The sequence below is a fragment of the Mustela erminea genome, chromosome 7 (assembly GCF_009829155.1).
Source record: "Mustela erminea isolate mMusErm1 chromosome 7, mMusErm1.Pri, whole genome shotgun sequence".
Classification (NCBI taxonomy): domain Eukaryota; kingdom Metazoa; phylum Chordata; class Mammalia; order Carnivora; family Mustelidae; genus Mustela; species Mustela erminea.
In genome coordinates, this window is record NC_045620.1 from 992,280 (window position 1) to 1,005,362 (window position 13,083).

General features: G+C 63.9%; 2 protein-coding genes across 6 annotated transcripts in view; one reads left to right on the plus strand and one right to left on the minus strand.

Annotated features, from left to right (window-relative positions):
* Positions 1-9: 9 nt before the first annotated feature.
* DIDO1 (death inducer-obliterator 1) overlaps positions 10-13,083 on the plus strand; it is a 48,822-nt gene continuing 35,748 nt past the window's right edge. For 4 of the 5 annotated variants that reach the window (XM_032350075.1, XM_032350073.1, XM_032350079.1 and 1 more), the window contains exon 1: positions 5,810-5,900. The gene's annotated coding sequence lies outside the window, so the exon portion shown is untranslated. Of the gene's footprint in view, positions 153-5,809; positions 5,901-13,083 lie in introns of those variants that run through there. The other variant, XM_032350074.1, reaches the window with a different exon arrangement.
* LOC116595832 (basic proline-rich protein-like) lies at positions 5,800-7,759 on the minus strand. The gene is made up of 3 exons (XM_032352617.1): positions 7,714-7,759; positions 6,224-7,582; positions 5,800-6,158 (listed from the first exon to the last, which is right to left on the minus strand). The coding sequence occupies exons 1-3, from the start codon at positions 7,757-7,759 to the stop codon at positions 5,800-5,802; spliced, it is 1,764 nt and encodes a 587-aa protein (XP_032208508.1).

The following is a 13,083-nucleotide window of genomic DNA, read 5'->3' on the forward strand; positions in this document are numbered from 1 at the left end:
GCAGAACGCCGCTCGCGGCGCCCTCGCTGTACGGGTTGGCGCGAGAGTCAAAAGGCGTCGGCCGACCCTGGACAAGATGGCCGCCGTCGAAGTGTCGTTGCGGGGGAACTTCGCGCCGCGACGGCGACATCTAGACTGAGTCGGAGGCCAAGGTCCCAGCTTCCTTTCCGCCATTTGTGTGAGCTCGGAGGGCAGGGAGCGGGGGGCGGGCGCCGGTGCCGCGCGCCGCCCCGAGGTGGGGGCCCTCCCCGCCGGGCGCCTGCCTTCGCGCGGGCCTGGGAGGAGGCGGCCGAGCGCGCCGGGCGGGGGTCTCGGCGCTGTCGGTTGGGGCGGGCCGCGGGGGTCGCCCGCCCGGGGAGGCAGCGCCCGGCGCTTCACGAGTGGACAGAGACGGGCCTGCCCTCGGGGAGCGGCGCGGGGGTCCGCCGGCCGCGCGAGGTCGGGCCGGGGCTGCGGGCGCGCGAGGCCGGGCCGGGGGCAGGCGTGCGGCGGGGCCCGAGCTCCGGGGCTGCGGGGCCCGGCGTCGGGGGGAGGGGCCGACGGCGTCCTCGGCTGGGAGCCGGGGCTCGCCGGGGTCGTGCGCTCGCTCCCGCGGGCGGCGGCTCGGCCTGAGCGCGGCGCCTGCTGCGGCTGCTGCCCGGGCGACGGCCGACCTGCGGGCCCGAAGTTCCGACGCGAACCCAGGACGCGCGGGCGCCGCGTGTCGGTGGCGGGGCGGTCCGTCGCGACGCGGCCGTCTGTGCCGCGCGCTGTCCGGCGGAGGGCGCGGGCGGCCGAGGGCTTCGAGGCCCCGGCAGAGGCGCACACGCCCGAGCCCGAGCGCCGCGCCCTCCGGAGACCGACTGCTCCGCCCGAGGAAGCTTCCCGCGCCGACTCCCGGGGTCGCGGGCGCACGGCCCGTCCCGCCGCGGCCACCGGGTCCCCAGCCGCGCAGACCCCACCTCCCCCGTCCTAGGTGGACGCCCGCAGCTTCCACCGTGGGCAGCTCTGCCCCGACAGGGAGGCCGCCCTCTGCTTTGGGAGTGCGTCTGCCGGGGTCCCGCGCCGTGCTCTCCTGCAGCCCACCCAGCGGCAGGGTGACCTCGCCTTCGGGGACCCCCTGGCGGCCCGGTCCGGGCGAGCACGGCCGGAAAGCTCCCCACGCCAGCCCCTTCCCCGCCGGCCCCTGCGGTCCTGGCGAGCGGAGGGGCTTCCCGGTCGCCCTGGGGTCGCCCTGGGGTCGGCAGCTCGGCAGGGTGGGGAGGCGTTCCCGAGCAGAGCGCACGAGCGCCCCCGCGTCCTCTGCCGCCTGGAGCGTCTCGCGCCGCGGTGGTGCTCACCGAGGCCTGATAACGGGTCAGCGTTCGGCCCGGACGCGGGAGCTTCCCGAGCGCCGGAAGCTCTGGGCCGGTTGTTGAGGACGGAAGGAGCCAGCGAGCGATGCTGACGCCGACCTTCCCGACCAGCGCTGCCAGCACGGCGGGACCTTCCCCGGAGAGAACAGAGGCGGTCCTCCGGGACCGCGCTCCGGCACTGGATGGGGCTCCGACCTGCGGCTGGCGGACCCCTTGACGGTGGTGACCCCCGCGGAGGAAGAGCCATCGGCCGGGCAGTGGGCCGGAAGGGGGAGGAGAGGCCGGCATCGGTGGTGCCTGCGGGGTCGCAGTGAGCGCCGAAGGGGGAGAGGCGGCCTGCAGGTGAAGCTTCTGCGGGGGCAGCCGGGGACCCTTGAGAGGTGTGTCTAGAGAAGGCCTTAGAGAGGAGGAGCGGCGAAGTCCAGGATCCACAGGGACCGCAGCAGATGGCCGTTACCCAGAGAGCCTGTCCGCTAAGGCGGCAGAGAGGCATGACAGGGACGGGGCTGAGGGGGGCTCCGGGGACGCCCCGGGTGGGCAGTTTGAGAGGACAGACAGCCGCGGAGCACCCGCTGAGAGCAGCAAGGCCGTCGGCTGGGCCTCCGGGACAGGCGTGGTCACAGAGCAAGCAGCTCAGGGACACGGCGGGAAGGGACATCAGATGGCTGGGGTCCCGAGGTGAATAGGGTGAGGGGGACACAGACGTGCGTTGAACACGTTCGGAAGCAGCACGTGAGGAGAGCAGGCCGCAGGTGACATCGATCCCGTGAAACGAATTAAACTAATTTAAACTAAATTAACTTTCGCTAAGGCAGAAGGATTTGGTCGCTGAAGGGAGGGAGGATCTCCGAGCTTCCGGCGGGTGTTTTGGGGTTGACCGGGTGGGACCAGCACTGAACAGGGGACACCGGGGAGGGTCCCGATGGGAGGAGAGGCTCAGAAGTCAGGAGGTCATTTTGCACACGTTAGGTTTTGAGGTGCATTTGAGGCATCGGGTGGAGTTAGGGGCACACGTGAGTGCAGGGACCCAGGTCTGGGCACAGGTAAAGGTAAGCACGGCCAGGAGGGGGCTCCCGTGTGGAGAGTGTGCAGAAGGCGGACAGAGGCCAGCCTGGGCCAGGGCCCGGAGCCCTCCGTGCCGCTGGGAGTCTGGGGGTGTGGGGTACCACGAAGGACGCTGGGCCACTCTGGTCGCCACCTCGGGCAGCCACCGGGCGATAGGAAAGAGGCAGGGCTGTGGGCGGGGAGCTGCCGGGTGGCCGAGCCTCCACTGTTCTCCAAGTCTGGGCGGAGAGTTTTGTTTTAATAGATGAGCAGTCCTGCACAGGGTAGTGTTAAAAGTTTGCTAGTCTTAAAAGAGCTTAAAGCATTTTTTTTTAAGATTTTTTTTTTTAATTTATTTGTTTGACAGATAGAGATCACAGGTAGGCAGAGAGAGAGAGAGAGAGAGAGGAGGAAACAGGCTCCCCGCTGAGCAGAGAGTCCGATGCGGGACTCGATCCCAGGACCCTGGGACCATGACCTGAGCCGAAGGCAGAGGCTTTAACTCACTGAGCCACCCAGGCGCCCCTTTAAAGCATTTTTTAAAAGGGGAAAGTATTTGGGGAATGAAACACACAGTGCTGCGTGTACTCAAATCCTAGACTGCTCGGGAAGCCGGCCGCGGCCGTGTCTGCCAGAACAACGGCATTCCGACGGCCGCTTTTATCTTGTTCTCAAAACCTAAAAGCATGAAATCAAGCCCATATGTACTAGAGACCCTGCTTTCAAAGAGATTTGGCTAAAACAGACCTAATTCTTCTGGATAACGCGCAAACTGATCCGTTAGTGGTGCCCAGGGTCATTGCCACACAAGGCAGTTGGCACCAAGCGGTCACCAGCCTTAGCTGCCGCTTCTCACGGTGTGCTCCGTCTCCTCGTGCAGGTGTCGAGAGTCAGGAGGAACTGTGTGCTTGTTCTGCTGCACACATTCAGCTGCTGGGTGGCTCAGCTGAATTCTAAGACCCGGGAAAGCACGTTTAATGGGGTTTTTGATGTGCCCCCCTGCCCCCTGCCTGATTGTATTTCTGAGACTGTACCATCGAATCAGAAAGCACCGGCTCAAAGTTTCCTGGCGTGCGTAAAAGCCAGAACAGGTACCTCCTGGGGTAACCTGACCTGTGTACAGCGTGGTGTTTCCGTGGGGCGTGGGGGCCGCATAGCTCGCCGCTGCCCACTGCTGAGCCCCGTTGAGGTGCTGGTCCTGCACCCTTCAGACCTGGTGGGTCAGAAGTTGATGTACACGTGAGTTAGCCTTTCTCTTCTAAGTTAGAATGAAAGCACGGAGCTAGCACACACACACACGTGCACACACACACGTACTATTTCCCGCGCACACTGCTGTCTGTACATGTTCTGAGGATTCCCGCCCCTCCTCCACAAACCCAGCCATGTGATCGTGATCAGGTGCCGGATGGCGTGGTGCAAGTCTTGACGAGATTTTCCCAATTCATACGCACATTTGCTCTTTTTAGAAACACGTGTGAAATACTGGTTTTTGGTTTTTTGACTTTAAAACTCTCTTATTTTCTCCAAATGCCTGCTTTCTGTCGGAACGAGAGGAACTTTGGTATGTCTGACAGATTCCCAAGAGTTTTCACTTCTCTGTACCCCCGTAGAAGGCGGCATCCTGGCCTCCCGCCTCCCTGGACAGAGTGGGGGGGTGTCACTTCTCCCTGCGTCTCTTACATTTTAGCAGCCGTTTGTTTGATTTGGAACTCAGAGTCGTGGTGTCGAAAGGGTGATTTGTGTGTACCGATGTTGTCAAAGTCCAGAATAAAGCTCGCTGGGTGCGCTCTTGAAACCGCCAGGGCTGAGTCTCTGATCCTCTTGTCGGCACTTCCTGCACACGTCCGCGCTCGCTTTCAGCACTCGGGCCCCACGCACACCTGTAGGCAGAGCCCTGCTCCCGAGGCCCCCCAGGCAGCAGACTGGCGCCCTGAGACTTACTGGTGGTGACGAGCAGCCTCTCACCTCAGGGAGGCCCCTCCTCTGTTACGCACCGTGTGTGATGATTAGCCCTATCAGCCTACGTGGGCACAACCGCTTTGCTCTCACTGCTTTTGTCGAACTCTGGCGACAGGCATGGCCTTGTCTGGCGTTTGTCCTGGATGACGCTTTAGAGACTTAGGAGAAAGCAACCAGAAAGAAAACACAGTTCTCATGCTTCGCACTCATTAAAACACTGGTTTCTTCCGAAGTCGACTTTTTTTCCCCTGAACTCACAGCGCGATGCCGTTGTGAATGGATAAGTGGGCACTGTGGAGTGTGAGCCCAACACTACTCGCAGCCGTTTCTCCGCGTGAGCACCTGTGGACTCGGGCAGGACGACAGGAGAGCACGTCTGCATCACTTGGGCTCATATACACTTCTTCGTACCTTGATTTGAGATAGTGCCCCCAGCCCCTGTCCTGGTCCCCTCATCCCACGAGCACCCACCTGATGCTGCCCCTGCCTCCCCGGAGTTCCGCCTCACCTTGCACGGCCATTGATGCTGGGTTTGCTTCCTTTAAAGACCCTGTGCGGGGTTCCCGTTCATACTTCTGACCTGGGAGGCCTCCTGTGATCCTGCGCTCCCCTGCAAATGAGCCCCGTTTTACAGTGGGCCGCCCGGGTCACGCTGCTTGTTGCAGCTGCTGCCCCCTTACACCTGCCTGGCCTCTAAACCCCCCGCTCCCCGTATCTGGGGGCAGACTTGAAGACATGGTCAGGATGGAAGAGTGGACACCCCAGCCCTGCCAGATTCCAGGTCGCTGGTCCTAACGGAGCCACAGCAGCAGAAACGAGCTGCGTTGTAGTCCTCGGGAGGAAGCCGACCGGCTCTGCCGGAAACGAGCGGGGCTGGGGAGCCCTGGAGGTGCTCATTGGAAGGACGGCGGCCCGCGCATCGGGAGGCCCTCTGGCCTCTCTGACAAGAGCCCGGGGCTTCCTGCGTGTGTGGGCCGCGCTGGGGGGGCCGTGGAGTTGCCTACGTCATGGGGGCTACTGCAGCGAGGAGCTCCTGCCCTCGGGGCAGAGGCGTGCGGTGCGCACAGTGCCCCGCGGTCCGTCTGTGGCGTGTCTGGGGACTGGCCGGGGCCGAGTGAAGAACATGCAGGTGGAGGGCTGTGACCCTTGGCCGGACCCCCTTTCCCTTTCTGGGCAGTGACCGTCCCCCCTTTCCTCGCAGGCCGTGCGGGGCGGTCGTGCGTGCGGGGACGAGCGGCGGGGGGCCGGCGTGCTGCGCTCCGAGTCCCGCAGAAACTCGAGAGCGCGGCGCCCCCGCCCGGTCGCCACAACCCCCGCCCAGGCCGCGGGGCGCTCCCCGGGAGGGCCGGTCGGCCTGCGGCTCACCGCGGCCTGGGATCCGCAGAGCGCAGGCGCGCGGGCGGGGCGCCGGGCCTCCTCCCTCCGCGCGGGGGCGCTGCTCAGGGCGCGGCCGGCCCTTCTAGCCCCGAGTCTCGGTGACCGGCGCCGACCCCGCCCGCCCGCCCACTCCGCGGAGCTCCGAGGAAATGGCTGCGGGACTCCAGAGGCCTGCGACCCGCGGTGAGTGGCGGCGTCCCGGCCGCCGGGCAGGGGAGGGGGCGGCCGCCGGGGGGCCGCCCTCGGGGGCGGGCGGGGGGCGGCGGCCGCGGGGCGGGGGCCCGGCCGGCCGAGAGCCGCGGCGGCCGCGCGAGTCCGCGCTGCGCTCCCGCCGAGGAGAGAAGATGGCGGCGGCCCGGGGCGGGCGGAGGGCGCGGAGGAGAGGCCCGGCGGGGGCAGGGGCGCGCGGGGGGCTGCCCGCTCCCGGCGGCCCCGAGGCCCCTGCGGCGCGAGGAGGGCGCGGGCCGGGCGCACTGGCGGGGGCGGGGGGCGCGCGGCGGCGGCGCGGGAGGCGGGAGGCGGGGCCGCGGGGGAGGGAAACGGCTCCTCCCGCCGAGTTCGGGGTCCGGCCGGCGTAGACGCCGAGGCTCCGCTTCCCAGGTCGCGGGCGTGGCCGGAGAGCCCCCCCGGAGCTCCGGTGCCGCCGCGGGCCGCGCCTGCCGGCGTCGGGAGGCCGCGGGGGGCGGCGGTCCGGAAGCGGATGCGAGTGCGCGGCCGCCCGGCGGGGCACGTCGCGGGACGCTCGGTGCTGGGGGCGGGGAGGCGGTCGGAGGGCGGCTCGGCCTCGGGGTGGGGGCGCGGGGCGCACGCCGGCCCCATTGTGTCGCAGCCGGTCGTCTCGGGGTGGACGGCCCGGCGTGCGGCGTCCCGGGGCGGCGCGCCCCCGTGGCCCCTCTGCGTCCCGGGCGGTGGGCGCCGGACCCCGCCGGTGCTGTCCGTCCGCTGCCCCCGGCCTCGCGGCCGCGTCCCCCTGCGCCGCGCTCCCGGCCGGCCTCCTCCTGGGCCTCCGCGTCCCCGAGGTGGGGCCGCCGGTGCGGGGCCACGTGCAGACTTGGCGGCCCCACGCGCGTCTCCGCGGACGGACCGAGGCCTTCGGGCCCCTCTTCGCCGCCGCGCAGGGCCGGTGCGACGCCGCAGCTCGGGGCCAGGTGTCGGGCTGCGAATCTGGCTCCTCAGCGAGGAGCTTGAGGTGGGCCCCGGGGTCAGGGTCGCCCGCGAGTTCCGCTCAAGACGGCGCCGGAGTCCTCCGTCGGCCGCGGGCGCCGCCACCCGCGTCCTCTGCCGCGGAAGGAGGGAGACGCGAGCCTGGTGCGCCCGCGCCGGGGCCGGTTCCGAGCTCCGGGGACCCGCAGCGCCCGACGGGGCTTGCTGCTGGGGGGGCTGTCGGGGCCCGGCCCGGACGCACGTGCGGCCGCCTGCAGAGCCGCGGGGCCCGGCTGAGACCCGCTGCCGGGAGGTGCCGCGGCCGTGCGGCTCAAGGCGCTGAGGCCCGCGACCTTCACAGGGCTCCGAGGTGCACCGGGCAGATGCTCGCCGCACCCCCCCCCGCCCGCCCCGTGTGCTAAGCCCCCTGGCTGCGGCGGCGACCTGAAACGCCTGGGCGGTCCTGGGGACAGGTGCGGCCGGGGCTCGCCAGGACGTCCCGGCTCCTTCGTTGGAATCCGGGGCTGGTGTAGGTGCGGGCATCCCCGTAGGACCAGCCCACGGTGCCGCTGCCTGGAACAGCAGCGCGGGCGTCTCGGGAGTATCCCCGATGCGCCGGCCCGAGGCCGCTGCCAGACGCGGGGCCGGCTGTGTTCTAGGCACCCCCTTGGTCCTGGTCTTGCCAGCGCGACCAGCGAATTCAGGTGTGGTGCGGCGCTTTACTGCCGGTGTCCCCCCAGAGCTGCCCTGGTCAGCATTCCACTAAACTCGCGTTACTTCCCGCAGCGGAGTTCTGTCCCGTAGGAGGAAAGTGTAGTCGCTCTGCTCCCTCCGGTGCGGGCTCCCAGGGTACCGGGCTCTCCTGCCCTCTGCTGCCGCGGGCGGGCCTGCGTGGGCATCACCGCGGCTCCCCGAGGAAACGCTTCATGTCGCTGGGGTCATGTCGCTGGGCTCGTTGGGGCTCGGAGGTCCGTGCATTCAGGGTTTCGGGCTGGAGTCGGGACTCGTCTCTGCTTGGCCCTGGAGCTTCCAGCTGTTGCTGCGGACGCGGAGTCCTCCTCCCACAGGGGAGCGGCTCAGGAGAGGCCCCGTCCGGAGCGGCTCAGGGACTGGCTCGCTCTGGGGCTTGGCGTCGTTTGCTCGCGCCCCCTGTTCTGGTTCTGTTTTTGCTGAGGTGGTCCGTTTCCCTTCTGCGCTCCTCCGGCGATCTGGGTGGAGAGCGGAGGTGGGACGCGTGTGCAGGATCCACCGGAGATCACTGGTGTCCTTGGGTCCCTGCAGTGCGCCCTGTCTGTCGTCCAGGCTTGGTTCTTACGTGCCCGGTGGACTCCGGCAGCCCGTTACGGGGGGTGTTTTCTTAAGTGGAGTTTCTCGCCGGGGTGTCTGGTTGCTTACGTGGCAGGGCCCCTGAGAGTGGCCGTCTGGTCCTCGCGTCACAGGATGGGCCCTAACTCCGTCAGGAGGACCGTGCTTTACAGTTGTGGGAAAGGGTCTGAATCGGGCTCACTTGCTCTAAGGCGCTCACAGCGCTGCTTACAGCCGGCGCTGTTCCGGGAGTGCTGGTCCTCAGGGCCCCTTGTTGCACGGAGTTGAACCAGTAGTTGCAGGTGTCTCGTCAGGACTCTTGTAGCCGTGGCTGTACAGCGTGCTCCGTCGGGGGGCGGTTACCGTGTGTGTTACTCGTGAACACGTGTGTCTTTGGGGATCCGACTCCGATGCTGTGGCTTTGTCTTCCATATGCTGATGAGGACTTGTAAGTGGTGTTGAACACACCTTTATGAGAAATGGAATGAGCCCACCCCCCAGTGTAAAGATAGCTTGTGTGTTGGGTCACACAAACAAACACAGAAAACTAAAGTAACAGAAGAAAAGCAGCAGAAACACCAGAAATGGCCCCATTCCGAAGCCCACGCTACAGCTGCTCCCCCATTCGTGAACGTGGGTGGGTGGGTGTGGCAGGATGTATTTAGGGAGCGTGGCCACTGCGCAGAGCTGCCTTGTCACCAGTGCTCCTCTCTCGCACAGGACTCTTTCCATGGCAGTAGCTCTGTGATTCGTCACCTTTTACTTGCGGCCTTAAAGAATTCCATTATGTGGACGTTTCTCGAGTTTGTTCCCCCAGCACTGTCCTGGTGATGGACATCGGTTTGTGTCCCTTTGTTTAAAAAAATACACGTATGTGCATGGCTGGGAGCTCCCTTACGAACACGCCTGCCCGTCCCCAGTTCTCCGAGGCCGGTCATGCCTGATCCGTGCAAACAGGAATGTTGCCTGCGCTGCCTCTTGCCAAGTACACAAGGGGACCTTGGTAAATACCTGTAAAATGACCCTCGTAAGAGGGCCTGTCTCTCCAGACGCCCACCCATACGGATGTTGTCGTGTCAAGAGATGACACCTACTGCTTACCGCTTGCCCGCCCCGTGCACGCGCTGGAGGCCGCTCGGCACGGGGCAGCCTCCCGTGGCCTTGGCAGAAGTTGTGTGCTCACGGCAGTGCACATCTCCCAGGCAGGAAGGTGCGGCCCAGAGGGAAGCCCGCCTGTTCAGCGCGTCCACCCGTTAGGTTTGCAGCTGGGTGGGAGCTTCCTGCCGTGAAGCCTATGCTCTGGGCATCTTCTGCCCCGCTGCCCCCCGAGCCTCCCGACGCCGGTCCGCTCAGGAGAGCTTCCCCACTTGCGCCTGGGGTGGGGGCAACTGCCGGCTGCTGCGGGCAGGACTGGGATGGCCCGTCAGGGGCCCCGGCACCCCAGGGAGGTTAGCAGGGCTAAGTGGACCCTGGTTGTGGACTCCTCAGCTTTGTTAGATTGTGGCCAGGCCGGCTTCCTTTTCACAGCGTGGGTTCTTTAGCAGTAAGAGACCCTTTCTCTGCCCTTCTCGCCCGTGTGGCAGAGAGGGTCGAAGTGCGGTCCCGCTGTCAGATTGGGAGTCTGGAAACTGGTACAGAATGTCCTCTGATTCTGTCACTTCTCCGTTTCACCTGGGACCTTGTCCACGACCCCCCCAGAACAAAACTAGGCATTGAGCTCTGCTAGTCTCAGGGAGAGAGTGGAAGACCCCACGTGAATCGCAGTGGCTTCCTGACTTGAGGTCCTCGGTCGTGATTCTCATCTTCTGGCCTGTGGCCTGCATTTCTGACAGCGCCACTCGGGAGGCAGGTGCTTGGGACGCAAGGCCTCTGCGTCTTCTCCAGACCACGCGGTCTGCGAATCCAGGCGGCGGCCGCTGCGCGAGGCTGCCATTTCATCGTTGGAAACAAGCGCCTTCTCCATGATCTCTGGAAGCTGGTTGAGGCAGGGCAGGGGCAGGGTGTGGAGGTGCTGCGGTCATCTTGGTCCTACTGACTGGGAGGGCCTGGAACGGCTTTGGCCTTCAGAGAGCAGCCCTGTGAGGTCACCCACCTGCGGTCACCGGGGACTCCGCAGACCTTCGGTTTCTGTCCTCACATCTGTTGGTGTTTACTGGGCTTGGCGTGGAAAGAGGCATGTAAGCTTCCTCGTTTTTAAATAATAAAACTTCATGTGTTAGCACGAATAATACTGTATATAGAGACTGTCTTCTAAGACAAAAACAGTAAGAGCCGGAGCATTGTTTTGCTTGAAGGTGTTTTTTTAACCTCGGACTTCTGGCTTAGTTGACAACAGCTGGATTCTCCGATCTGCACCCAGAGGCAGACAGTGGTAACGTCACTGTCCTCCAGCTTCTGGAAAGCTCTGCCGTGCACTCCTGTAAGTGCCGGTGAGAGAGGCATCCGTCTTTTGTGTTTGTGCGGATAATTTGACCTCAGGGACCTCCCCAGAGGCCTGTGGACCTCATTTTGGGAACTTCAACCCAAATTGTGACTCGAGTTGCTTCTGCTAAGAAAAGAGAACTTCGCGAGAGTTGACTCTCAACTTGAACACCTGCGGAACTGGGTTACTGGTAGGAAGATAGACCCCGTCTTTGGTTTGTTTTTGTTTTTGTTTTTTATCGACTCAGCTGTGTGTTGGCTTTTTGCAAAGAGCCTGAGATAAGGCCGGTTTGTGATTGCAGTGCACACCCCGTTCCAGTAGACCACCTGCAAGGAAGCAGGAGACCCAGGGTGCTGGCTGGGTGGTAGGGCCCGGAGACCTCTTTTGGCCTTAGGTCATGTGGCCTGCGTGCAGTCTGAGCATGTGAGTGGCCCTTGCGTTGGTTGTAGGATGTCCTTTCGCGGGGGCCTGCCCTCCTGCTGCAGGGAAGCTGGGGGTGAGGATGGACTGTATGGACTGGGGACTGATCCGGCCTCCCGTGGTGTGGACCCAGGAAACCACAACAGGGTGTGTGGTCCAGCAGTGCCCACATTGGTGCTGGAAGGGAGTGCCAGCCAGCCACCCATGGGGACTGCTGTGGGTATAAAAGCGGTAGGGCGGCCGGTTGGGCAGGAGTCTTCCCTGGAAGATCAGGGTTCTGAACAGCTACAGGACCTGGAAACTCATTCTGAGGGGAAACAGCCCCCAAAGTGCTGAGCAGGGACGACTGGCACTTGAATGTCATACTGTCCTGGGAGATGACTGGCAGCGCCCTCATCCCATCCGTGAGCATACACACCCCTGTCCCTCCTCCTCTCTGTTGGGGAAGGAGCGCAGGAGCCTCTGTCTGGGAACCTATCCCGCTGTCATTCTTTGGTACTTAGCAGTAGCTGGACTTGTCCCGTAGGGCAGATGTTTAAGCAAGCCTAAGAACCTGTACAGTTCAGGGGATCACAGGAACAAGGCGGTGGCCTTGTCTCAGGAGCACCAGTCCCCCAAGATGTAGGATTCCTGTAGTCCCTTGCAGTATTTAAGACCATGTTTTTATCCAGAGGCAAAAGGGGAGCTGGCTCTGTATGCTTGGGCTGCTTTAACAAAGACCGTGGGCTGGAGGGCTGATAGAAAACCCACGTACCGGGCGCCTGGGTGGCCCAGTGGGTTAAAGCCTCTGCCTTTGGCTCGGGTTATGATCCCGGGGTCCTGGGATCGAGTCCCACATCGGACTCTCTGCTCAGCGGGAGCCTGCTTCTATGTGTGCTTGCACTCTCTCTGATAAATAAATAAAATCTTCCCCAGAAAAATCTCATCAGGAAATTTAAAAAGAAGGAAAGAAGGAAAACCCATGTATTTCTTACAGCTCTGGGGGCCCACAGTCAGGGTGCTGGCGTGGTCAGGTCCTGGCGAGGTGTCTTCAGGGTTGCAGGGGAGGAGAGCTCTCAGGGCTCTTTTCAAGGGCACTGACCCCATTCGTGAGCTCTGACGTGACGACCTAAGCGCCTCCTCAAAGGCCCCATCTCCCGGTAGTGCCATCACCTTGGCACGGGGTTTCCGCGTGAATTTCAGGGGCTGGGGCACTCAGCGCAGACCACGGCCAAAGCCTGTCCGAGGTAGGAAGACCGCACCATGAAACCGAGAACAGCGAACGCCGCCTTTCCTGCTCCCTGACCTTGGTAGATGTAACGGGGCTGTTCTGCTAACTGACGCCCACGTAGAGCTGCCCACCGAGCTCACGAGCCTGTGTCCTGCAGTGGAAACTGCCCAGAGAGAGGCCAGGGGCCCCTTGCTCACCCCGTGCCGAGCCAGTGTCCCAGCCTCACAGCGGGGCCTGGCCAGACACTAGTCCCTAAGAGGCTCTCAGGTAGCACCTTTGGCTTTTTGTCCGCATACCTGTGAGCGCAGGGTACTAAGAAATTTTAAACCAGGTTGTTTCTGGGTTTCTCTCTATATTCGTCTCCTGAGAAGCTTACTGTGCTGGGGACACCGTCACCTCATCGGAATAATTGTAATAATGACCATGTTTCTCGGGAGCAGCAAAACCTTGAATTAGCTGTAAAAGCTCTAAATGTAACACAGTCAAGTCCAGTTCTGGGTAGATGTTCAAATAAATGAAAACTGGATTTCTTAGTTTACTTTGTGGGCCCAAACCTCTCCTGTGCGGGGTCAGAGCGCAGGCGCGTGTTTGCGGCTGCAGACCTCCAGGGCGCAGGGGAGAGGGAGCGCCTCGGGCCGGTCCTTGAGCTCTGACGGCCGCCGCGGCTTTCGGGGCCGGGGCCTGCCGTGTCGGGCGGAGCCGTGGGCAGGCGCTGGTTAGCGGCGGTTCTAGGGATGGGGACTGAGGAGGGTCTCCAGTGGGGCAGGCTGCCTTCTTCAGTAGTTTGAAGAATTTCGCCTCTCGGCAGCCTTCAGCCCCCGCCGGGAAGGGTCAGTTGGGGGCTCGCGGCCTGCAGTGCGAACCGT